The sequence below is a fragment of the Aquila chrysaetos genome, chromosome 5 (genome assembly GCF_900496995.4).
Source record: "Aquila chrysaetos chrysaetos chromosome 5, bAquChr1.4, whole genome shotgun sequence".
Taxonomy (NCBI): domain Eukaryota; kingdom Metazoa; phylum Chordata; class Aves; order Accipitriformes; family Accipitridae; genus Aquila; species Aquila chrysaetos.
In genome coordinates this window covers 68,061,004-68,086,644 of record NC_044008.1, presented here as the reverse complement: position 1 = coordinate 68,086,644, position 25,641 = coordinate 68,061,004, and the positions used below count along the sequence as shown (strand labels likewise).

General features: G+C 47.5%; 1 protein-coding gene across 14 annotated transcripts; it reads right to left on the bottom strand.

Moving 5' to 3' along the window:
• Positions 1 to 355: 355 nt before the first annotated feature.
• EXOC7 (exocyst complex component 7) lies at positions 356 to 23,759 on the bottom strand. 14 transcript variants are annotated; one of them, XM_030014233.1, is made up of 22 exons: positions 23,521 to 23,759; positions 22,606 to 22,671; positions 21,344 to 21,528; positions 20,546 to 20,651; positions 19,781 to 20,003; positions 18,313 to 18,480; positions 17,247 to 17,258; positions 12,151 to 12,243; positions 11,090 to 11,158; positions 9,587 to 9,732; positions 9,108 to 9,260; positions 8,305 to 8,403; positions 7,664 to 7,726; positions 7,273 to 7,339; positions 4,789 to 4,827; positions 3,669 to 3,734; positions 2,808 to 2,928; positions 2,286 to 2,381; positions 1,923 to 1,986; positions 1,335 to 1,376; positions 1,024 to 1,157; positions 356 to 610 (listed from the first exon to the last, which is right to left on the bottom strand). In XM_030014233.1, the coding sequence occupies exons 1-22, from the start codon at positions 23,578 to 23,580 to the stop codon at positions 508 to 510; spliced, it is 2,175 nt and encodes a 724-aa protein (XP_029870093.1). In that variant the 5' UTR covers positions 23,581 to 23,759; the 3' UTR covers positions 356 to 507. The 14 variants fall into 14 exon arrangements, with proteins under 14 accessions (XP_029870093.1, XP_029870095.1, XP_029870099.1 ...); XM_030014235.2 differs by lacking the exon at positions 4,789 to 4,827 and having other exon boundaries at positions 23,521 to 23,722; XM_030014239.2 differs by lacking the exon at positions 12,151 to 12,243 and having other exon boundaries at positions 23,521 to 23,722.
• Positions 23,760 to 25,641: the final 1,882 nt, after the last annotated feature.

The following is a 25,641-nucleotide window of genomic DNA, read 5'->3' as shown; positions in this document are numbered from 1 at the left end:
AGGGAAGCAGGCAGCACCATTTGGAGCTTAAAGCCTCCTGCCCTAAACAGAAGGACAGTACCCACAAGATGTTTGGTGGGGTTTGGGGGTTTTGGGGTTCTTTTTGGTTGGGGTTTTTTGGGGGGTGGTTTTTGGGGTTTGTTTGGGGTTTTTTTGGTTGTTTTTTGTTTGTTTGTTTTTGGGGTTTTTTTTGTTGGTTTTTTTTTTTAATCCACACTCATCATGTCTGCTGTGCAAAGTATGAACATTTATACCCACGCCTGAAGATGCGCAAACATAAGATCCCACACAGCAGTGCAGTAGGCATCTAGAGCCTTTGCTCAGGATCCACAGAAGGCAAAAGACAGCCAGGAGGTAGTGTTTCCACAGGTTTATAAATGTCATAAATACAGGTATAACACCCTGCCCACCACAATGGGGCAGGGGAGAAGGGAAGGGAGTCCCAAAGGTTGCTGAAAGAGTGCTGACTTGTACTTGGCGGCTGGAGAACACACGACAGCTGGAGATTTATGCCGATGTGTCAAACAGCTTCTCAATCATCTCGCCCACTTGGTCGACCTGGTATTTGATGTACTTCTCAGGGTTCTTGGTGAAGGGCACATTGCCATATCTGCAAAGGAAGACAACCCCCAGGTGGCAAACAACTGGAACACAGCAGACAGACCCGCTGGCCCCTCCTCTGTCACAAATCGGCTCCACTCCAGCACATCCCACTTGAATCTGACAGGGTATCTTGTAGGGAGCAAGTGACCTGATTACAACTGGTGTCCTGAGTTTTACATTAATAGCCCAGGGTGGCTCACAGCTTTGTGCTAGCTAGAACATCTGCACTCACCCTGACCAAGGAATCAGGGTGACAGCAGATGTTCACAACTAGTAGAGTTCAGCTTGGGGATGTTTTAGTGTGCAAGGTAGAGAAGCTAAGAAAGGACAGTAGACAAGTGCCTCAGCTCAGGCTACCCTAGGCCCCAAAGACCTCAGTAAATCCAAAGAAGAGAGGACAATGCTGCAAGAGGTCATCACCTGTTCAAGAAGGCACCATAGGTCTCTTTCACAATGGTTTTCTGTGCCCGGCGGATTTTGTCCCGTTGCTCCATGTCTGGGATGGCCCAGGCCTTCTGGATCTTACATAGCTCCTCCAGCCCATCATTAAAACCCTGTCCAAAGTAAAACTCAGTGAGTGTCCTGTCTGCAGTCATGTCCCTATACCGAGTCTGATGTTCTTCCCCTCCACTGCTGATCACCAACAGGTCTCCTCCTTAGGCAGATCGTTGGTCTGACTGTCAGTCCCAATCAACTAGGGGATGTTCTTATGCCACCTAACACCTCCTTACCTTAAAGCGCTCCTTTATCATCTGCCTCTCCTTATCCTTGAGCTGCAACAAGGAGGGAAAGGATTTTATTTCATCTCCAGAAATAAATTTCCAACATCAGTGTTTGCCCACAAATCCCTATCCAACTTAAGTAATATCCTGCCTACATGGCTTGAATTCCCTCTCCTAAAGCAGGGAGGAAAGCAAGCTGCAGTGAGCAGCACACCCTACATTCAGCAGTTGGCTTTCATCTGAAGTAGGTTTAACAAGGGTAATTTTCAGCCAGAACAGACATAAAAATAGACTTCTTTATGCTTCCAACCCTTTCTAAGGGAAGGTCTCAGGGTTTTGCAAATCCAAAATAGAAGCATCTGCTCAGGTGAAAATATAAGAACAGAGGCAGAGATTAAAAGACTTGTATGAATCTGGGGCAGGGGAGATTAGAAGGCAGTGCGGCTCACCATCTTGTCCCAGCCACAGTATTCACTCTGCAGAGCAATACTGGCATGAGATATAAAGAAGATTTCTGGGAATTTTTTAATTTGACATAGGAGATGATGTTTCCGGCAGTTTCTATCATCTCAAAACCATCCTTGCCCATCCTCTCACCTTCACTCCCGGTTGAAAGACAGGCAGGCTTCTCTCCAAGATATAATCTGTCACCTTCAACCAGCTGCATGTGAAATGAGATAGGAAAGAGGCAAAGAAGAGTTACTCATGCTTCACCAGAACATTTTTGTCTTCACCCATGACCCAAAGGCCACCCCAGACAACATACACCCCAAAACTTTCCACAGTGACCCCTTCCCAAGTTAAGATTAATTGCTTGGAAACCAAAATACTTGGCTTTGGTTTGGAATCTAAAACAAGTTTCTGTTTTAGGCCAATCTCTCCCACTGCTCCAGCAGCACTGGCTCCCAAGGAGCTCTCAAACTGACAAAACTAAGGGAAGAGCAGAGTATGCCACCTGACCTGCGCTGGTAGGTCTGGATCTGCTGTTCAATGAGCTCCCGGTAAGACCTCTCGGCTGTCTTCTGTGTCACGGCTACCAACTGGATCAGCTCAGATCTGAAAGAACGGAAAACCTGAGGAAGCACCTGAGCCAGCTGCTCTCAGGGCTGCTAGCAGGACAGCAACCTTTCAAGCCCCTATCAACAAGTTCTTTTCTGCCCTTTACAATAAAAGGGACCTTGAAATGCACAAACTGGGAGACAGAAGCTACTCCAAGTTACTTTCTAAAGCCATGTCCTCAGTCCGCCCAAGCTCAAAGGATTCTCTACAACTTAAGGCATATCTGATGCTTTTATCTTCCACTCTTGTGTAATGCTATGTTTATAATAGTGCAAAGCTTTCAATAGGGCAGTTTCAAGAATGGAAGAAAGAGCAGAGAGGAGACAGGCCAGCAAATAAATGCACTCAATGCAGAGCTCTGCTCCAAACCCGTGCTTAGAATCAGCCTGGACTTCAGGGAGATTTACCCAGATACACACTTACTTTTCCAGAGATTTCAGAATGTAGTTGTAGTTGTTGTGCAGAAAAATGGCACTCAAAGCTGGGTCTTCATAAACCTTGGATTTACTAAGAAGGTTAAGCTGCAAGTTGCCCAGCACTTTGCCTTGAAGAGGTAAAAACGGAGAACAAAATATTTTTGCACTGAAACTTCTCATTACTGACAATCCAAACCGAGCGCTCTGTACTGTTGCTGTGGGCCCACAGCAAAGTGAACAGCACAGCCCCAACTGCACGTGCAGACAAGGGTACAAACACATGTACTTAACAATCCTACAAGCCTCACACAGATCTTTCCTCAGCGAGTCACCAAAACCTCTCTGCAAACTAGTGCCTTTGTTGCAACTGGCAATACAGTTGCATTCTATGTTCAGAATAAGTCCCAGGACCAGCATGGGCGATCAGACACAGCCTGACCATGACACAGGCTCAGATCTCAAAGAGGCTGAAGGACCTGATTCCCATTGTAACAGATCATCACGAGGTAGTACTGTGAACTCATCTCACTATCTTGCTGTTAAACGCAGGACTGAGATTTTACAGAGCCCCTTTGGCAGCTAGGAGCCTCTGTGGGGTCAAAGGTGCAAAGCACTGGGTGAGAACAGTTCAAGGCAACTGATGACAAAAGCTCTGCAGCACAGCGAGCTGCTGCATTGTGCTTTGTCCTGTCTAACTGCAACAGTTTGAAACTCCCAGTTTGACCCTTTTTTCCATTGCTCCCAGACTCACCTCAAACGTGGAAAGATCACATGGAGTAAAAGACACAGCCTGTGCTCTTCACCCAAGAACAAGCTAAGTGAAGGACAGCTGATGGGGCAGAAATGGGAAAACATGCAGAGTACTCACAGATGTAGGTGCTCAGCAGCCGCCTACTGAACTCTGAACTGTAACTACTAGCTGAAGAGCTGGTCTCTGAAAAGAAAAGAGTCTTAGGCCAGTTAACATGCCATGGGGAAGGGGGGTATGCGTGGTCAGCCTGCCTCTATTCAACAAGCCTTGTCCCTGTTGCTATGGAATTAGCGCAGAGTTCCCATCGACAGTGAAATTAGCTCCCTGCTTCAGTGCCGATTGTCAGCGGCTTAACCAGGGTGAGGGTGAAAGAGCTCTGCACCCCTCAATCCTTTTATCTGCATCAACTGCTGAGCACCCTGGCAGAAACCTCTCCTTTCCTTCCTAGGGCTCAGAAGACATCCTCTTGATCAGAAATAGAGTCATTATACACATCCTCCCCATCCTTTCCCCACCACCTGAAAAGGGTTTGTGAGCACTAGAAATTGGCAATCAGAGAACAAATGAGCTGGAGCTGTTAACAGCAGGCACACAACAGTAATTGAAACAAGCAGAAGGGCTCTGGAAAGTTTCAGCCATCCCCATGGTTGCTGATAGAGCCTGCTTGGCTCTGTACGAGGGACTACACCAGCATGGAAGCCTGCCCTTACAAGCAATGACTCTGGGCTGGCACATGTTCTTCTGTCTATGCATAAGAGATGGCTTTCTGCCCTCAAGGGCTCGTGGGCATGGGTCCCACGGGACATGTGGGGTAGCTATCTCCTCCTCCCCCCACCAGAGAGTTTGGCAGCCAGGCCTAGCTCGGGTGGTCCAAGTTCATAAACACCCCATGGGAAAGGCCACAAGGCTCCTGTTGCTGGGAGTTGGACAATAAGGAGCCGAGCGCACATGGGATAAAGCATGATACCAGCTGGGCCAATTTGCTACCCGTGCCAAAGAGATTCAGCACCATGAGAGTGTCTTTAGCCTGTTTCACCTCATGTGGCATCCTTCATTGTCTGCTGATGACAAGCCCCCTGTATTCTCTCCAGCCCACTGGCAAGAGTTACTTACCCTCCCCTTTTTCCCTTTTCAATTATGTGTTAATTTATTTACCACTCCTGGAGGATAAAGAATTAACATACATCACCAGAGTCCAAGGCAATATGAACAGGTACGTGTGGGTAAGTCTGCTTACCTCTGGGATCTAAAGGAATATTGTATGTGTCCCCAAGAACTACAAAGATTAGGCAGAGCAGAGAGAAAAGGGGAGGGAGGAGAGAGAAAAAGAAACGCAAAGTGCAAAAAGACAGGTTAGAGACCACCATCCCTTTGAGAACAAAGCAGATATTAACACAGAGCAGCCACAGACAGCTACACAGGACAGCAGGCAGGAGTCCCTCCAAGGCCACAAACAGAGTGGAGATCACAGAGGAAAGGCAGAGTGTAATCTCCTTCCCTTGCTAGAGACATTGTTTGTATTGTCATTGTTTGTATTTAGCAAGATACCTCATTCCAAATCAGTTCAAACCCACTTTCAAGGCAAAGGAAATCTTCTCCTCATGCCATCAGCAGTTTACTGGTCCTTGAAATGAACTGCACAGCTCAAATAACCTTCCCAAGAACCTGAGCAAAGCCATCTCACCCTCACTCTGCACTTCAGCATCCCTGCGTAGCTATACAAGGCCCTACAGAGCCGTTCAGTGGGTAAGAGCAAGGGATTAACATCACTGCATTTAAATGATCAACTTTGCTTTTGCTACCACTTGAGGCAAACACTGCAGAAAAAACTGCATGTATTTCCCACCACTTGGGATCACTGTGGCAGTTATCTAACCCAACTCCAGACACCCACACCTGAGCTAGCAACTGGAAGCTGTCATTAGAGAGGAACCCTTGGGGGCAAGTCACCATCTGAAAGCAGATGCCTCTGCTGGCAGAAGCAACTCCCTCCTTAAACTCTACTGACATAATCACCTCTGATCTGATGATACTTGGTCTAGGGTGATGTCAGGTCCACAGCCAGACAGGGACCACAACTTCACCAACATTCACTAACCAGTGTCACTCAAAATGAGAACAGCTCTGCCCTGTGTGGGTGCCCTGCGTTGGGCCAGTCCTAGCTTTTGGAGCAAGCGACAGAGCTGTTTCTGCATGAGAACAACACTGGCAGAAAGCAGGAAGCATCTGGCAGCAGATGGTCCCTAAGACCTGACTGCAGACAGGGAGGACATGATTTACAATACTTGGATTGTGGGTCATCTCATGCATGGCTCTTGAGGTACTACACATCAGCCCAAGTTACCAGATCTGTTACAATTACACCAACTTCAAGCTTTAATAATTGAACAGACTGCAAAGAGGCATTTTTTTCAAGCTGTCTTTACACAGCAGGATCCCTCTATACCTGATGGGACAACCAGCCACAATTAAAAAGGAAATGGCTTGCGTGTCATGGATATGGTCACATTTTGTTATATAGCCAATACAAAAAATAAAAAGCCTATGCTACCTTTTGAATCAGCTCCCACAACAGATCTCTACTTAACAACATGTCAAGACTTTGAAACAACAGTGCTGACATCACCGTTCAGGGAAGGACATGGGAAACAGTTGGTTTCTCCAAGAAAAATCTCAGACCACCTCCTTGGCCAGGAGAGAGAGCCAAGGCATGGGAGGCTCTGAGCTTGCAAGTGGAGAGGGCACAAAGCAATGGCTAGAGGAGATGTGGCAAGAAGCAGAGACATCCTAGCTTGAGTTAATTTAGAACTGGCAGAATTTTCCAAGCAGGAATTGCAGACAAAATTCTGGAGGCAGCTGTAAGCTTACCTCTTCCCCTGCTCCTAATGGGCTCCCTGACCCTCTCCAAACACCAATTAGTGGCCTGTGCCTTCTCAGGTCCCTGCACCCCCTGAATCTCCAGTTCTCCACCTCTCCAGTCTACTCTATTCCAACCTACTTGAAAGCATGAGCTCTGCCAAGGCCAAGGGCTCACTAGAGAGCTGGGAGCTGCTGCTCTGCACAGAACTAAGAATCACGTTCTAGCTGACAGACAGCAGCATCCTGTTAGATGAGGCAGCAACTCTCAGCTTTTGATCTATGTATTTCTTTCTGGAATTAGTCTTTTTAGCATCCTGGAAAGCAGAACTAAAACTTGCCTTTCTGCTAGGGCACGTGGAACATGAATAGCTCAGGAGTCCCAGCTTGACCATGGCTAGATGCTGAGAATATGCTTGCTGCTGCTGTTATACTCTGACCAGAAGGTGTGGCAGAGAAAGGCAGCAATTCATCAACACACAGCCTACTAAAGCTAACTCAGCTGGACCAACCACCCTCACTCCAGTACAGTCAGAGGACCAGCCCAGTGTCAGATTTGAAGCTAAATGACTAAGGCATCTTCTCTTGATATCACAGAGCCTATCAACAATAAACACCATCCCAAGAGTACCTAACAGGAGCAAGTGTGGAAGGCCAGCAGGGAAAGTCTCTGCATCCCTTGGAGTTCTCCAGATAACCAACTACGTGGTCATGGCAGATTGGAGGACAAGACAAACCACAGGGTGAAGGACAGGAGGAGAAGAAGCTCACAGTGCATACTGAGGTTTGATTTTTTTAGGGAAGACGTCCAGACAATTTGGGGAAGGAACTTCCATGCCCAAACAAGCCCCATGCATGTATGTACCTTGTGATGCCAGCATGGCACCTGCTGTCTCCTGGAAATCCAACAATTGCTGTAGGAAAAGGATGGCCTGGAAGCAAGGGAGGGAAGTCATGAGCAACTGACATTGTGTATCCTACACTTAGCTATTAAGGATCATGAAGGACCACTTGTCTCCCCACGCTTAAAAGCCTTCAAGAAACAAATCGCTACACTCCTTTGAGTTGCTGGGGTTTACCCATGCGGACACATCACAGCTTAGCAAGGGTAACTAGCTAATCTCTCCATGGAAGCCAGTTAATTGCCCTTCCAATACCGAGACAGCTTAACTTAAGAAATTTCCCTACTGCTCTTTTTAAAACCTCTTCACAAGAACTGTTTTTCACAAAGGGTTGTTCAAATCATCATCACGTACGTTGCTGGTGAGTTCGTGAACTGTCCCATCTTTTGGCATGTTATATTCTTTGTCCGGATCATTCTAAGAAGGGAAGAGAGAGACATAAGGTAAGCATGTAAGGAAATTGAAGGCATCTACAATACAACCACTGCTGCAAGTAAGCTGTAGGCTTGTTTATCCAGCCTTTCTCAATATCCTCAGACCCAGCTCTTGCAGTGCCATCTCCTGGTGCTCAGAAACCACAGCTCCTATGCACCAGCAGCTCAGAACCACAGGGGTTTGTTCAGCATGTGACCGTCAAATGTTCAGCTCACCTACTGGACAGTGTATTCACCAAGCCCACCTTACACAGGGACAGTTTAACATGAGTCCTCCAAAACTTTTTCAAATCAGCAATTGTCCTTTCTTTTTAAATAGGATTAAATTCTGAGATTGACTTGATATCTGCAGAGGCCTGGAAGCTCATGTCAAATTATCTGTAGTATGCCTGTTAAGGGTCTTAGGCAGAGGCCTCCTGTATTTGAAATCAGCACCAAGCATTTGGTATTTGCAGCTGACTGTCCAAAGCAATCCAGCAAGCTCCCACAGGGGTTCTGCTCAGAAAACCCCTCTTCCAAGTCTGCTGGTCTTGCCAGAGAGAACATTGAGGAGAATCCTACCTTAATGTTGTCTGCAAACTCTTCCAGTGCCTTTGCACCAGTGGTCTCCATGGAAGTGATCAGCCCTGGCAGTTTGTTCTTAGTGCCTGCTGCAGTTCCCTGGAATAGTTCCATAACAGATCAGAGAAGGAAAACTAAGAGTATCTGAACTTTCGTTCAGTACCTACCCTCCCTGATCCCCCGCCCCAGCATCTCATTCTCAATTCCCCATGTGCCAGGAGAATATTTACAGCACCATCAACAACATGTGAAATCCCACATTCTTCTGCCAGCCAGAAAGGGAAGGTGTTGTGACCCTAACGGTGACCAGGACTTGCTACCTCTCATGTTTCCTCTTACACAGTACCTGATACAGGAGGCTGGTGCATCACAGTCACCAGCTGGAAGCAGATGGAAAGGAGCCTTGCTAAACCTGGATGCCATATTTGATACCTGGAGAACCTTATGGCATGGTCCAAGCAGGCTCTCCTCAGAGTAGCCCATCTTCCAGACATCAACGAGCACAGTCTAAACTAAGCTCAACGGTATCGGAGACGAAACACCTCAGCGGCCATGTATACAGCAGAATGATGTAGACGGTCCATCACTGGGTCATGACTTGAACTGAAAAGAACTGCTGCTGAGAGATGCTGAGTTGCTGTTTGACCATCACAGAAAGGAACAAGCTAGATATGTGTCACTTCCTATCCATGCTGGAGGACAGAAGCAGCATGGCTTTCTTCAAAGCCACTGTGATAATCCCTTTCAAAAAGTTCTCCAGACAACACAAGCCACAGGACCCTCTCCAATCCCATCATGCTTACCTGCAAGACCTGGTCAAATTCTGGCTTCATCTGCTTGAGATGCTTAAGGATGGGGAAGATCGTGAGCACAGCCGAATAGTCGTGTCGGATGATGGCTTTCCGGGCGGCTGAGACAATGTTATCCCCCTCCATGATCAAGTTATCCAATGACTCCTGCAACAAAGCCAGAGAGTCAGAAGGAAGCAGCGTGACTTTTGCCCAGGCAGCACAAGGGGCTCAATGCAGGATACCTGTTAAGGATGCCAATTTAGTTGATGGGTCATTTGCGGTACCCAGTGAGTGACTCTGGGCACACATTCTCCAGGGTCTGTGCGGGCCCCGGTTGCCTGAACAGGTCCTGGAGGACAATCCTAGTAGTGGTGGTGCTCTTGGGCACTCACAGCAGGTGGTGGAATACACATCCTCACAACAAAGAGGAAGGGAAAAAGACTTTGTGAGTATCCTTTACAAGAGAAGCCAAGTAGAGAGGCTCAACTAACCTGGATGAGAGAATCAAAGGTCTTCTTCTGGTGGTGCTCCGGGACGATTTCTGTCAGGAGCTGGTATTCGCTCTGGGCCAGTTTGACAAAGGCACTAACGCAGTGAATGTACGCATCAATCTCGATGTCAAAGACGTCATCCCTCCCTGCAAGGGCAAGATGGCTTTAAGAGAGAACAAAATTCGTACTGAGCTTCCAGCAGCTCTGCTCACTCCAAGGCCTTGGTTTACACAAGGAGCACAAGGTTCTTCTGGAAAAGGTGGTTCTGGCTTTGCACCCATCCTTCCGTGAGAACAAGAGTCAGGTTCTCACCAAACCTGCCCCCTGGGTTTGTGCATGTGAAGCTACGCATACCCTGCAGGAGGCATGCAAAGTCATCTGCAGTTCAGGAAACAGGCTCATCAGGACACCAGCTCTTTCCCGCCTCATGACAGAAGGCAAGTTTGGAGCTCTTCTGGGATAAAGACTAAATTTAATCAAGGGCTTGAACAGAGAGTACTAAACTCAGGAAGGTCTGCAGTGAATTATTCAACATCTCTGCTTGTATTTTTAGAATTCTTTATCACCATCCGTCATGCAGATGAAGAATTGCCATTTTGCATCAACATTTCTGGGAAATCAAGGCTGTCCTGGAAGGCAGCTTCTTCCCATAGGCAGAAACAGAAGATAAAAAACAGGCAGATGAACATTTAAATCCTATGAAGCAGGAATATCAGCACAGCTAGGTGAGCTATCTGTCACACAATGCTGCATACAAATGCAAATATTTGAGTTCTAGCATATGAATACCTCTGACAAAGATCCATCAAAGAACCTATGTGGTAGGCATGAGAAGTGCCAGTATGATACAAGGGCCTGCACCAACTCATGCCAACCACTAGCTGGATGCGTCAGCAGGACAGACACAAATGGACTCACACCATCCTGCATTACTCAGACCCCTGTAGTAACCACTACAAGACAGTAAGATTACACAGAGAGGCCTTCTCTAAGCTATGGACTGCTGCTGCTGCTTCTCTCCTCCCAGCAACATCTGCAACTTTTGATGGAGAAAGAACCAATTCTTCCCTACACTGACAGGTCCCTCAGGTTGATCTTTTAAAAGCTATAGTCAGCAGGGGACACAGAAACGTGATGTGGTTTTAGAGACTGCCTACGGTGGAGAGCAGCCCACTTTATCACATGCCACATGTGATCCCTTTTCTGTTTGGTTCACTTCAGCACCGAACAAGCCAGTAGCTACCTATAGGAAAGTGCCCCTCAGCACGGTGGCCACCATTCTTCGGTTGGACAAAGTTGGGGTTCCCTGTTGAGGGCTTGGGGTGTGTGTGATTAGTAGGAGTGAATTCTACTGAGAAGAGCCAGAGCTTCTTAGCCAGAGAAGGCCCATGCTCCAGGACTGCCCACATAGATGAACAGCCACTGGCTACAAAACTACTGTGAAACATGCTGAAAAGAAGGGATGTTAGCCAGCTTGTTATGAAGTGACAACATGGTACTTACCAGCAGCCGGCCCATGCTTGTCGCTCAGGGTATCGGAAAGGTGTTTAACTCGTAAATCATGCTCATGACCTAGTGAGATGTCAGCCGGCACAAACAGAAGGCGCAATTTATCCAGGGTGGTTACAGCATGGATGCTCACACTGGCTGGAAGCCGCTTCAAGCTTGGCTTATTTGATCTGATGGACACTTTTTTCCCTACACAGTCCCAGGAATGCTACCTGACCAAATCCCTTTGTTGGGCTATGTAGCGGTAGCAACCCTTTGAAACCTGATGAGAAGTGTGAGTTAAGTCATTTGTTGGGCCACAGGAGACCCTTGAATCTCCTGCCCTAAGTTCTGAATGGGATAGCAGGCACCAGACGTTTGTGGGTACAAATTGGACATTACAAATCCAAACTCAAAGGCCATCTCCTGCTCAGCACGAGAATTTTTTTCCCCCAATGAGTGATAGTAGTCACCATCTGGGATTTAGTAGACTGCAATGCAGGTGCTGAAGATATCTACTTTGTATGCATACATAGCAGGAGGCAGAAAGGTCATACAGATGCTTTGAAGCAAGTGACCTCTTCTCCCCTATCTGGTACAACTTCTATGAGCAGAGGAGATCAGAACATGGAAGATGACCATTTAGGTAGGTCTCCACAGAGAAGATGTACAGGCACAATGCACTGAGCTAGCTATGGTCTGACACTTCAGCATCAGGTTTGGAAAGGTCACTAGGAAACTGAATGTCTCAAAGTCCAAGCAAAAAGAAAAGAGAATAGAAACACCACAAGCAGATGTCATCAGAGTAGAGCTTCCATTAGCCAGGTGGCTATGGTGGGTCAACTGCTTTAAGGTAACATTCCTCTCCACCTGTACTCATGTTTACAGAGACTTTGAAATTCAGACACTAAATTCAGAAAAATAATTTGGCCCTCCAGCATCTCCTTGGTTCCCCAAGGATAGCTGTACCTATCCAATACTGTCCACCAACCGCTAGGCTAATGGAAGTCCCACCTGGAAAAGCAAGGCTGATACACAGAGAAAGTCAAGGGTGAAGTAGCTAGAGCTGTGATTACCTTCCATAGGAATGAGGTTAGAGGCCCCCTTTTTCCCATCTAGACCATGCTGAGAGTACTGTTTCAGAAGGTTCTGAGCCTTACGGATCGTGCCTGTCACCACAGCCAGAGAGAAGAGACAAGAAGACCTAGAAAATGAGTGAAAGAAAACAAACCCAGAACACCAGCCCTCCACCAGCAAGTCACCTGGGCCCAGCAAGAGGATGCTGGGCACCAATGAGCATGCTCAGTACAGAAACATGAACCCCAAACTCATGTCCAAGTGTGCAGGTACAATGGCATTTCCAGACTGCTTCCCTGCTTTGAGGGTAAAGGCATGAATTGCAACCAGGGTTACAGAATCAGGAAGTGCCCAAATCAGTTTGGTGAGGTGGCACAGCTGGGTGAGAAAACACGATCGGAGAAGGGAAGCAACACAGCACCCTTCCCTGTAATGAGTTTATCTAAGCCGGTACTCTGCATCCAAGCATACAAGGTTTGTTGCATTTCCTCAGCTGTGGAAACAGGGCTTTGCAGTACGGACAACTCCAGTCCAGCAACACATTGCCTGCTCCCCAGAACCACAATCACAGACGCTTGGTTAGCGCTGCAGAAAGAGGTGCCTTTCCAAGGGGTATTTTCTGAGCATGCTCAATATAGACCCATCAGGAGCCCCACAGCCAAGACAAGGAATGATCTCTGGCATTACAGGAAGCGATAAAAGGGTGACAACCCCTGGGCTCGAGAGAGCAATTGCAGCAGCAATTCCCATCACAGGAATCGCAGAATAATGGATGCTGCCCACCCATGTCTAACTTGCATTAAGTCACCCTAATCCCCAAGACACTTCTCTTCTAAGGAACTGCAAATCAATTAAAACCATGGAAAAAAATAAATAACACTGGGTTAAAAGATTTATACTTAACACACACAAAAAACAGACAGAACTGAACAAAAGCCAATGCTGGATATACAGCTAGAAAGCACAAAACAAAGCATTAATGTGACAACTGAAGACTAAGCACTGTTTCCACATTAAAAGGTTAGTCGTCATGCAACAAGCTACAATTATCGCAAGCACATGGACACCCTCTCACAGCAGAGCTTTGCTGTTGCCTGCACAACAGGGAACAGAAAGTTTTGGGAAGGTAGAAGGAGTTTCTATAGGAGACACAGATGAAACAGAACTGGGCTGAGTAAATGAAGAAGGATCCAAGACATAAAAATGCTGCTGCCAAAATTAAGAATTGTTCTTCCGTTTTAAAGCAATAAATACTTCAAACATGCAGAAGGTCCCTACTTCCACCAGTAACTGTGAGCCACAGTACAGCCTGGAAATGAGCATTGGCTGCCCAAATGCTGAGGACTGCTATCCTGAGGGCAAGCCCAAGTACGCAGTGCTGCAGAACAGCATCCTGGGGTGCAGGACAGCTTCATCCCATAAAGGGATATACGGCAGGGGGAAGGAAACTTCAAGTCCCCCAGACACTGCATCTCTAATGGGGGAGAACAGGAGAGAGAAGTTCCTACTGAATTACGAAGCTGCCTTAACCTGGTGCACTTACTAAATAACAGAACATGGTTCCTAAAGCGTAACATTTCACTGGCAACATTTTTCTTCTATCAGTTCAGTGTTCTCAACCACTTAAAGAAAAAAATCACATCCATAAAACACATGCTTCTAGCAGGAAACCTCTCCCCTCTAGATGCCCATCAGGGAGGTGGGAAGACTTACACCCTTGTCGTGCTGATGCATTTGCTCCTAGCTTCTGCCATATTATCAAATGAGAGAGCTATGCCTCTTCTTCCAAGCTTCCCGATGCTCTTCACACCCAACACTTCTGCTTTATTCTTAGCTACTTTCAGAAACCTTAAGAGCTTGGACAACAGCAAGTTCCTCTGAGCAAGCAGGGCTGTAGCAAGCTCTGGAGATATGCACTAGGCTCTTCCTTACTGCTGTTACCATGGCCTAGCTGATCCAGAGCAGCTCAACCCAGGTACTGTTCTTCTACAAGTTCTTTCATCCTTCCCACTTTCAAGCATTCGGGGGGCGGGGGGAAGGAGGGTAAATTGTTGTGAAAACCAAGCAGACAGTACAACTGCTGCTGCTGTCAGTAGGATCTCACTTCACAGGTATGCAGTGCACGTCTCCACAGTCCACCCCTGACAGTTTCTTCTCAGATGAGAACTGAAAGCCTCTGCTGCATTTTATTTGCATAAGCACAATTACCTGTGTTTACGCTGACACACACCAAGTGTTCAGTGTTCATGAGCATCACTTCAGTGCTGCTGTATCCCTCTTACTTAGCATTGTAATTAGGCTTTAATGGATTCTCGTGGAAGCCAAATGCTTTTGTTCCATGATTGTTTTCCCCTATTAGGCAGCTCGAAAACCAAATGGGACTGTGTTTCAGCTACTAATGAAAACATCACATTCAGGCTAGGCAGTGATCAATATGGGAAGTGAGAAGCAGGAACAGGCTCTTTATTCTGCCACACAGACTCCACTGCCTGCCTTCAGGTAGCACTTTACCACTAGGTAAACTGGAACATTAAGTAAACTGGAAAAGGGCTCCCCTATAGCTTAAAAAGAGCCCCCAAACACCCCAAAAGTCAAAAAACACCTCAAACTTTTGCTCCTGCAGCCCAACTGTTAAATAAAGTAGCTTTTGGGCATACATGAGGCACAGTTTTCCAATTGCACATTGTTCTTCTGTTTCTCTCTTTCATTAGACAGTTTTCTAACCAAGCAGAAGGGCAACGCATCCTCTTTTCTTAAGCACCAGTTGCAAGAGTCCACATAAAACTGGCTAAAGCTCTCTGGCTTTTGCTCGTAGGTAGCCAGCCTGGGTGCCCCTACTGGCATCTTCTGGCCTTATCCTTCCCTGGCAATGAAGAGCTTCTGAGCTACCTGCTGCCCTCAAGCCAACAAAAGAGCACTGGGTCTACAAACATCACAAAGAAACAATATTTTATGAGCAAATGTTTGCAGCAGGATGATTTGGGAATCTGAATACACTTGCCCTCTGAAACAGACTGCTGACATTTCAAACAGCCAACTGCTAAAAAAAAAGCCCACAGATTGCTTCATCAGTTCAACTTGACTTGGCAAGTTTCATTTAAGACGAGACAACTCTGCTTTACAAGCATCTCCAGCAGTCAGATTTTCAACTGCATACTGTAACAACAGGACTGTAACAGTAGAGGGTACACCCACAAATAAGACAATACAGAGAGATTAAGACCCTCTGAAACAACATATGGATATGGAGCATGTTCTCCAGAATCCAACATGGTACCTGGGGGAAAGGGGGATCTCTGCCTTGTTACCCTGTCCCTAATACCTCACTTTGCCTTTAGCTGTAGCCTCTCTTGCGCTTTGCTTTGTGGGTAAACAAGTTATAGCACATCAGATTTAGTTTGTTATTTATCCCTTGCAACAGGTTAAAGTGTGCATTGGGGTGTGCACTGGGATACTCTTCCTTAAGGACTAAGGAAATCAACTCACTTGTTAGAACTGTGAGAAAACCCCTTTGTCTGAAACCCAAATTGGCAGAACTTGACTTTACTTACTGAAGCAATAGCACAGAAAAAATTCTTCCATAATTGAACAAAGGCTAAAGCCAGGGGAATCAAAACACCGCCAGATGAATATTGCTATGAAGAGGGTCACTATGCCAGAGTGAAGAGGGTGTAAGACCTCCATCTCAAGAGCTGTCCTTGAAAGCTGATGGAACTGCAGAAAAAACAGTGAATCTCTGCTCAAAGACTATTTTTTTTTTCTCCATTTTTAATTTCACTTAAGTACAATTTAGCAGCCACAAGAGATGGCTGGTGTATGAGGTTTAGCCACCCCGTCCTTCAAGAGCTACAGTCTGGTTCTCTGTCCTTGTTCACGAAAGACTGGAGACAAATTAGCCACTATTTTTTCTTGAGATTAACAATACCCCAATAGATCATTTGAAATGTTCTTTCCTTCACACACTGTCAGCTCTGTAAGTGCATTCAGACCATGCTCTGTGCCTTCTACCTGGCCCATCTGACAAACTCCAATTAAACTGGGCAAAAAAACATAAAAATGTCCTGGCAAATCTACAGCCGAGACATTCATCATGACAAGTAATTTTGGATGCCCAAATGCATCCATTTTGGAGGAGCCCTGTTTGTAGGGAACAAATGCTTGTGCTCTCAAATGTGTGGGCTCCTTTCTGTACTCTCTATGCGAGCATCCAAGATCTGAGACTCATTAAAAAAAATTGCTAGGATTTTTTTAATCTGCCCATGAAAAAAAAAAAAAAATATCTCCTCCACCTCTGATCATTTACCTAAAGCATAGGCGAGATGTTACCATTTGGCAGGCTGCTCAGAAATGTCTGCTGACCATGCTGACTTCACAGCAATCAAAACCCAGGGACCTTTTCAGTATCAGGTGATAACTGAGAACTGTGGACCAAATCTGAAGCATCTGCAACCTGAATTCCTCACGGCTCAACTACAGATTCCCATCTGGCATCCTTCCAGGAGAGAGCTACTGAACCACACAAAAAAAATTTTTACCTACTGTAATCATGCTGTTGGGCAGAAGCCACTGTTCAGGAGCTGAACACAAATGACTGCCATCATGCTTAGGAGCAATTTTAAACACTGTTTTTCTGCCATCTGCAGCATAGCTAGTTCTCTTTAGCAGGAGGATATTGTCCTCTACAGGTCTCCCAACACTGGGGACAAATTCTTACACAAATAACTACCTGCCAAACTCCAGAGGAAAGCCAAGTGTGGGGTGACACATCCCCTTGTCACGTGGTTCTTTGCCGACAGGGGAAAATCCACTGAAATTCGCATTCACCAACTGCAACTCGCACATCAGCTTTCAGGAACAGCTCCAGGGCACACCAGCAATGGCACAGACTGATTTTAAAAGACCAGAGGAGTGATCTCTAGATGTCACAGAGGCAGGCCTCTGCGAGGCCAGGCAGAGGCCAGGCAGCCCTCCCTCTCCAAATATCCCAGGCACACCCTCTGCTTTAGCGAGAAGAGGCCCAGCAAAGCCGCTCCACACACAGAAGTGAAGAGAGCGAGCACCAGGGCCAGCACACACACACATAGACACACATTACCTGGGATGAGGACTGCATTCACATCAGGATTATAAAAATAAACACAACACAATTAAAATGGATCTCTTTTCCTCCCTTTCCCCATCCCATCCATTCCCAGTCCCTACCCACATTTCTTATTATTTTCCTGAACTCAGTAAGAGTATTTGGACAAAACAAGAAAAAAATATTAGGGTGGGAGAGTATTGGCCAGGTAAACCCGCAGCTTTCATCTGACTTTCATCACTATTACAGAGGAGACAACAGGGTCCTGTGACACACAGAGGGACAATACCACTGTGCTGCTGTGGGAGGTACGTGCTAGCTTTTGCTGGCCCTCCTTCTGGCTGTGCTCCCACTAGATGGCATATTTCGGAGACGGGAACTCCAGCTCTGCCCTCTGGCACACGGGAGCGACCAGCCTCACCAGCTGCAGAAAATGCAGCAAAACTCCATTATGTGGAGAGGTGGAATAACCCACCAGCCACATTCATAGCTCTTCCACAGACAAGCCGAGGCAAAAGCTTTAACAGCCCTTCCAAAATTCAGACAACTTTGGAACTCATTTCTGTAGGCACCCACCTAGTCCTCATCTCAACTCCTGATGAGTTCTTGGTTTCCTAGCACAATAATAATTTATTAATAACTAATGATTAAAGTTATGTGTTTTATCAGATCCGAGTTTTCTACTTCGCTGTAGCACAGTCTATATGTCATATTCCAAGGCTGAGGACAGGTGTTCTCAGATCATACCCTTTTATAGCCCTCTCAGGTCCCTTTTTACTTATCTCCTTTGTTAAGGCAATGGCCTTTTCTCTCCCTCTATACAGGACCCCTCTCCTCCCTTTACATCACTCAGAGAACAGACCCGATGACTTGACAAAGACAGACAGAGAATTTCTGTAATGTCAATGCTGAATCCAGGCAGAGCAGAGGTGCTCATCTCTGAAATCTCACCCCTGCTCCTGTCCTAAAAAGCACATTTTAGACACAGAGGCTACCTCCACAGTGAGAAGGCTTGCAGATATGCATTCGATAGCCAGGCAAGAGGATACACAGTACAGTGATCTGCCCCTTCAGGACTCACCTGGTCTTTTGATTGGCTTTTTGGTGGGGGTGTCCTTCCTTTTGTTCTGAATGGCAGGGGAATATGGCACCCCCGTGGAGGAGCTGTTCTTACGGAAATGGTCTTTCAGCCCCTTGACGGAGCGGTCAAGCTGGACAGAGCGGATTTGGAAGTAAACAGTCATGAAATCTAAGGAGACAAGGTAGAAACAAGATTATAAGCAAACAGGGAACACTATATGGTAAAACAAACCTTTCCTGAAACACCCTGTGCCCCTAAGGGGACTTACTAGCATTGATGTGGGACCCCAAGTAAGTGTTTTTCCATTCCAGAGCCTCTCCTATTTTCTTCAAAAACTACTTCTTCCTTCCCCTGCAGTATTCATTCCAGCTTTCCCATCACACACAACATTAAGTCTGTGCACCACGACCAAGAGCACATCAGCTGTGGAACTGATGGAAGACATTTACGCAAGACATTGTCAATTCAAGTGCTCAGTTTCTAGCATGAGAGATTTTACACACCTCTCAGGATTACGGGCACTCAGGAACTAAATGAGGTGTTCATAGTTTGAAAGCAGAATATAAACTGACTAACAAAATATGCTATATATGCTTGAGTCGCCTTTGATCGTGGAAAAATTCTTAAGAAGCTTTTAAAGATGTTCGTCATACTTGGTAAGCACAGTAATCCCCACTCAGAAGTAAATCATTGAGGTGGGGGGTGATTCTAGTAGCTATATGTATGTGAAAGTACAGGTTTCCTGTAACAAGACCACAAAGTCATTCTCTCCCAAAGGAAAAGTTAATAAAGGAGTATAAAGCTGTAGGCAGATTTTGATGCTGCAGAACAGAAGAGACATGTACTGACTGAAGAAAGTCGTCTGTGCTGCTTTCTCCCCGCCCTTGATCACATTTAATACAAAAAGTTCTGTTCATAAATAGTTCCCACATGGGAATAAGTGACCAGTGTCTTGCACATTTATAATACCTGAGCACTTGATAGTTGCAGCTCCATCAGAAGGCATTACAGATGCACGTTAAATAGAGTTCTGCTATAGGACAGACTATGCATTAAGATAATTTGTGCTTTATTTACACAGTTCTTTCTCTCATCATATCCACCAGGACATCATTCTGTTCAACTGACAAACCACCACTTCAGTCTCACTACAAACACTGTAAAAAAAGCAGGATCTTAAGGTGATTGAAAGGAGACTGAACTACTCACCTAAAAGGTGCCACAAAGGCAGTCACTAGTTCTGCTAGTGCTGCTACCTACCAACAGCAGCGTGACTCGCAGTTTGTTAGCCACAGCAGCACCTGAGCAGAGGCTTCATGGCTGAAGGTGTGTGATCTACAAGCCAAGCTGTGCAGTGCTACACACAACCCTCAACACCCTACTTTCAATCTCAACCACACGTGGTAACTAGTTGGAGAGCACTCACCTGATACAGAACTACAAAGGAACAACACGCAACACTACCAACCTTGATTCCTGCCGTTTTCCACCAGCCAGCCAGAAATGCGGATGATATCATGCAGGACGCTCTCCGGGAGGTGCTCCAGAGACATCTCCTCCTGAGTCTCCATTTCATCATCCCCACTGATCAGGTCCAGGATGAGGATAGGTGGGACCGGCTTCGTGTGTCGTGTCATCAAGCTGCGGAACTCTGATTCCAGGGACTCCTTGCCCCTCTCAAAAAGCGATTTCTGGCACAAAACAGCAGAAGAACAGAAGCAGCACAGGGCTTCAGGATTCAGTCACTCACAAGTATTTCTGCATAAGAACGTACTTTCTGCAGCATTTCTAACCACTGTCAAGTACCGCATGCTTCAAACTCCAACAATGCCTGTAACTAAGAGACTTTTAAAGCTAATTAAATAAAAAAAAATGCTTGGGAATTGCTCAGTCTTCAAGTGGGATTTAAACACACCTCCCATTCCGCTCAAGCAGTTGAAGGACTGACAAGACCTACTCAGGAGGAGTAGGAGTTCAATCAACTTCACCACATGTGCAAGATACGCTTTCAGAAGTCCTACTGACACAATGCATAGAAAGAGCAAAATGCCACAAGCAGAAACACTGCTGAACACAGACTTAAACAGAAGCCAAAACAATCGTTTCTTCAGCTGTGCCCAAACACCTTCTTCACCAGGCAGCAAGCCTGTCAGCCTCTCGCAGCAAGAAAGCGAGCAGCAGGGCTGCATCTGTCCCTATCTCACCCATGCCAGGTTCCAGACCCACGACCTACCACACGGTTCAGCTCTGGGCTGTCCGGATTGTTGTCCTGGAAGTATTCTACTGCCTTCTGGATTTTGTCCATGCAATTCAAGTATTCCTCCAGCCTCCCAGTGGGGCTGAAAATAAAACAAAAAATAAAAAGCAGTGCCCCAAGAAGCAAAGAAAGAAGATATCAAGAAAGCACCAGACCAAACTCAGGATAAAAATAACAAGGAAAATTTCAACTCCCTTTTCTTCAACTAGGAGGAGATCATGGGATTCCCTTTTGCCTCCACTCAGTGCCACAGCAGAATACCCAATCCACACAGCAAGTGCAGAAGTATTGATGATTGAGCAGCACACAACTCGCAGCCTTGCCTTCCTCTCCCAGCCAGGCCCTAATGGGAAGGTAGAGGAAGCTACACATCCCATCCCAGAGAAGGGCCATCACAACACCCTCCTGGAGACTGAAAGCAGGCTCCAGAACAGTTCCGATTCAACCTGGATGCAGCGACAACATCAACAGGGCAGGAAGAACCTTTGGGAAAAGGGCAGAGGAAAGAAGAGAAGCCACCAATGCTCATGAGAATCATATGGCAGCACGTCTGCAAAACCTGGAAGAGACACCAGCGCAGAGTCTGAGCAGACTCTGCCCTCTGGGGATTGCTGAAAGTCAAGTCAGGCAGCTTTATTATGGACTGATGGTGGGGAACGAGTGTGGGAAGAGTACAAGAACATTATGATGAGCAGGTAGAGTCAGCTCCCCTACCTCTATCCCAGAAGTTCAATAGGATGAAGCTCCCCAGCAAGATCTAGCTGCTCCACTTACCCTTCCTTTATGATCTTCTCTGTGTCCTTAGCCACATGGTAGTAACTGATGACGTGATCCAAGCAGGACAGGGTCTTCTCCACATTCTCCTGCAAGCGCTGCAGGTTCTCTGTCTGTTTATGGACAGGGATGATTGAGTTCTCCAGCTTCATCAGACGACTTTCAAAGGAGGAGAGGATAGAAACCTACACGCCAAGAGAGAAACAGAGAACTGAAGACATCCTTCCACATGGATCCATACAGTAGGGTAGCAGTTAGAACAGGGCAATCAGGGACCTTCAGGTCCCAGCTTCTCTTTTTGGGCTCTACTACTAACTTGCCATGGCTCCTTAGGCTCTATGTCCTAATTTCTGTTAATAATCACAAAACGCATCACCTGCCATACAGAGATGGGCCAATCTTTAATTAAATGTTTGTAAAGCATGAAGATAATGTTCCAAGACAGTACTAAGGAGGAGCAAGGTTTTATTTGACAGCAGAAAACAAATCCACAGGAACTGCCTGGAGGTATCCTAGGTAAAAAGGAGCAACAAAAGCATAAACCAGCAGCCACTTTGCTCCATACCACTAAAACGCAAACATGAGATGCATGACATGGAGGCACAGGACCAGTATAGTGAGAACCTTCTTTTCCATCATAGACATTTGGTTTTTAAAAGGGACTGTGATATTGCTTCGGAAAGGTGCAAAACCTTAGTAAGCTCATAAAGGGTGCCTTAATGTCATCTCTTCTAGGCCAAAACGTAATTCTTTCAAGATTCACTCCTATGTCATGTTTTCCACACTTCTCTGGGTGCCTCTATGACTTTCTTAAAGCACTGAGCCCAAAACTGGACATAATACACCGGCTGAGGGCTTACGAGCAATTACAGCACAATCATTACTTTCTACCTCTTTAACAGAACACTCCCAAAATAAAACTCCAAACAAGACCTGACTTTATGAAGCAATAACATGATGCTGTTGCACAAACTAGTCTGGGGTCTTTTAATACCTCTTCCCGAGAGAGAGGACAGACTGCGAAGAGACAAGGCCAACAGCTCATTTGAGCCCTCATCTCCCCAGGAGAGAAGCTTAGGATTGAAACGTTCATCAGTCTTTCCCTTTGCCCAGCCACTGAAGTGTAAAACACAGATGCAGAGCAAGTGGTTCATTACTCTGTATTCCTCAGATGGGCACAACGACAGCCTTGAAAACAGATTCTCCTAAGAAAAAGTAAACCCAGGCCAAACACGAGGGCTGAACTTCAAGGACCTCCTTACCATGTTCTTTGTAAGCTGGTCACTCTTCTCAAGGCTCTCTTTGATAAAAGACAGAGTTTCTTCTTCCTGTCAGTAGGATGAAAAAATAGTTTTCGGTACTGAACGCTAAGCATTTAAGTTGCTAAACATTACATGTAGGTTTTTGCAAGTCCTGGTAAACACTGCAGCAAACCATGTTTGGTCTGATCCTGAGGCCGTATCTTAATATGCCACCTCTTAACAGAAATCAGGGCAATTGACCCAAGGCGAGAGACACATAACATAATGAGTGAGGTTTTTATGGATGACTCATTTCCCTTCAATACCGTGAGCCCACAAGCCTTAGCACAACAAAAGTTAATATAAAATTAACACCTTTAACACAGAGGCACACTGACCCAGACCACACGATTCCCTGCCACAGCACAACACAGGTGTTGCACAGGCACCATCCAAATCCCACGCATGGCCATGAACTCAAGTAGCCAATGCAAAGCAACCACCGAGGGTTGTTTTCAAGTCACCAAAGCTCAGAGATCGGGGGGGGAATAGCAGCCTGCAAGGACCAGCCTCACAGACTGGACCCAAGGACCTCAAGGGAGAGCACCCAGAAGCTACCAGGTCCTAAGAGGGAGGACCCAGGCCCGAAGGGGGGGGGGGGTGGGGGGGGGGGGGGGGGGGGGGGGGGGGGGGGGGCAGAGATATCCCTTGACCCTGAAAACCAGAGCCCTAGGCCCTGAAGGAGGCCTGGGGATGCTGCCAGGCCCGGAGCGAGGTGAACAGGCCCTTAGGGGGTCCCGGGACGCTCCCAGGTCCGGTGGGGACCTCCAGGCCAGCTCCCAGCCCCTTCTCCCAGGCAACGCGCTGGGGCTGCGGGCGCGGGCCCAAGCCCAGAGCCCAGGCAGGGCCCGCAACAAGTCCCTAGCCCATTCCCACCTGCTTGAGCTTGCCCTCAATCTCCCTCCTGCGGGCCGACACCTCCTCGGTGGGGATCATCCTGACGCGGGGCGCCAGGGCCGCACTCCTCCGCTCAGTCCCACTGCAGACGCCCTCTTCCGCCCGCCGTCACTGTCGCGGCGCCATCTTGTGAGCGGCAAGACACAATGCGCATGCGCGGCAAGGCCAACCGCCATCTAGAGAGTGGCCTCTACTTAAGTAGGGGCCGGAAAGGCACCAGCCGTGAGGCGCATGCGCCGTTGTCTTAGAGGGGAACAGGCGCGTGCGCACTGCCCTTCGTAACGGCCAGGTTGGGAGTGGCGGGCAGGCTGCGCCGCCATGTTGGAAGTGTGGCGGGTCCTAGTGTGGCACTCCCTTTCTCTCAGGGCAGGCTTGGCTCCCCAAGCCCGCCATCCCCACTACGGCGTGGCCGAGCCGAACCCCTCCAACCCCAGTATTAGCGACGTCCCCACAGGACACGGGGTCCTGACGGAGGTCTAAAGCCACCCAGCTTCACCCCTGCTGAGCTGCTGGGGCGGCCAGGCCCAGGCCCAGGCCCACTCTGCCACACACCAGGGGGGTGAAACAAGGTGTGGAGGAAGATTATAGGTGTTTGGGCCCAGGGAAATTAAATTACAGAAATTTGAATATGAATTATGCAAATGTAGGCGTTTGCAGTTCACTCTACCTGTGTCCCGCATCCGTTTTCCAGAAAGAAAGGCTACCACTACAGGGAAGCTGCCACCTTCTCCCTGCTGCAGCATAGATGGAAGTGGCTGGGTTTATCACACGCTGGTAGTTATGGGGCTCTGCATCCTCATAAACCATGTCCAGCCTGGAGCAGGGAGCTGGTTTTATCAGTACAGACAGTCCCAGCCTCCCGCCGTCTTGTGCTGCTCCGAGGCAAGGCTCCTGCCACGTGAAGGGACTGGCGTGTGCCCATCCATCTTCCCCTTGTCAAACCACCCTGGGCTCTGGAAAGGCCCCGAAGGTCTTCTTTTGTTCAACAACTTCAGTGCATTTCATAACCCACCTTATCATGCTACAAACAGCTGTGCTGGGGCTCTGGCTGCTGCGAGTGGTGATGCAGAGCCAGGGCACTGTGTTTTCTATGTGTGACATTGCCCGGCCATGATTGCCTGCCCATGTTTTATGGGGACACCTGCTAGAGGGGATCTTGTTCTGTGGGTATAAGAGAGAAAATCCCTGTCCAGGGTCAGCGCCCAGCATCTCCTGTGCTTTTCCCCACTGGGCTGGTGTGATTGGGAAGGTTTTACCCTCCCTGTACAGCAGAGCCATCTCTTTTTTTATAGCAATCCATGCCCTTTCTGCTAACGCTCACCCCGTCATTCAAAGGGCAGCCAGAGCCAAAAGGAAATCTCCCCTTGCTGAGCCTGGGGAACAATTGTGTGTGCTCCCCTGTGTAGTGCTATGTATCTCCTGAAAAGCCAGCGAAAAGGCTTCCTCACCCCCTCATGGGGTGACTGAGCCCTCAGAGCAAAGAGGGGGAGCTGGGATAGAGGCACCCAGTCCATGTAGAGAGTGAATAAATGTACAGAAGGTCAGTCTGCCAATAAATTGTGTGAAAACTGCCAGAGTCTGTGCAAACGCGAAGTGCAACACTACATCCAAGGGGAGGCAGCAGAAAAAACCTGGCTTGCTGGTCAAATGCAGAGAGTCAAAGCAGCAGGGGTTATTTCTGGTAAAATGAAAAAGAAAGGGTAGAAAAGCTGTGGTTTGAACGTGTGTTAAAATACAGTGCAAAAGGGCACAAAGCACACCCGGGATCTCTAGGCTGTAAATAGCCCTATCAGCTCACTGCTGGCTGTTCCTGCAGCGGTGGGTGCAGCCAGCGGAATGGCAGCTCTGAGACAATCCTGGTCCCGCCGCCTTCCCGCCGGAACGCCGTGGCCGCGCCACTCTTCCCGCCCTGCAGACCGCCAGCTGCAGGGTCCCCGCAAGCCCAGGAAGAATCGCCTTCCGCGCCGAAGCTGCCGCGGTCAAAGAAAGTCAAACGTGGTGACTCAGGAGCCGCTGCAGAGGAATGCTGAGTCACCCTTTGCTTCTCCCTCCATGAGATGGAACAGGGAGAAAAAGCCCCTTTTTCTCCCCCAGAGAAGG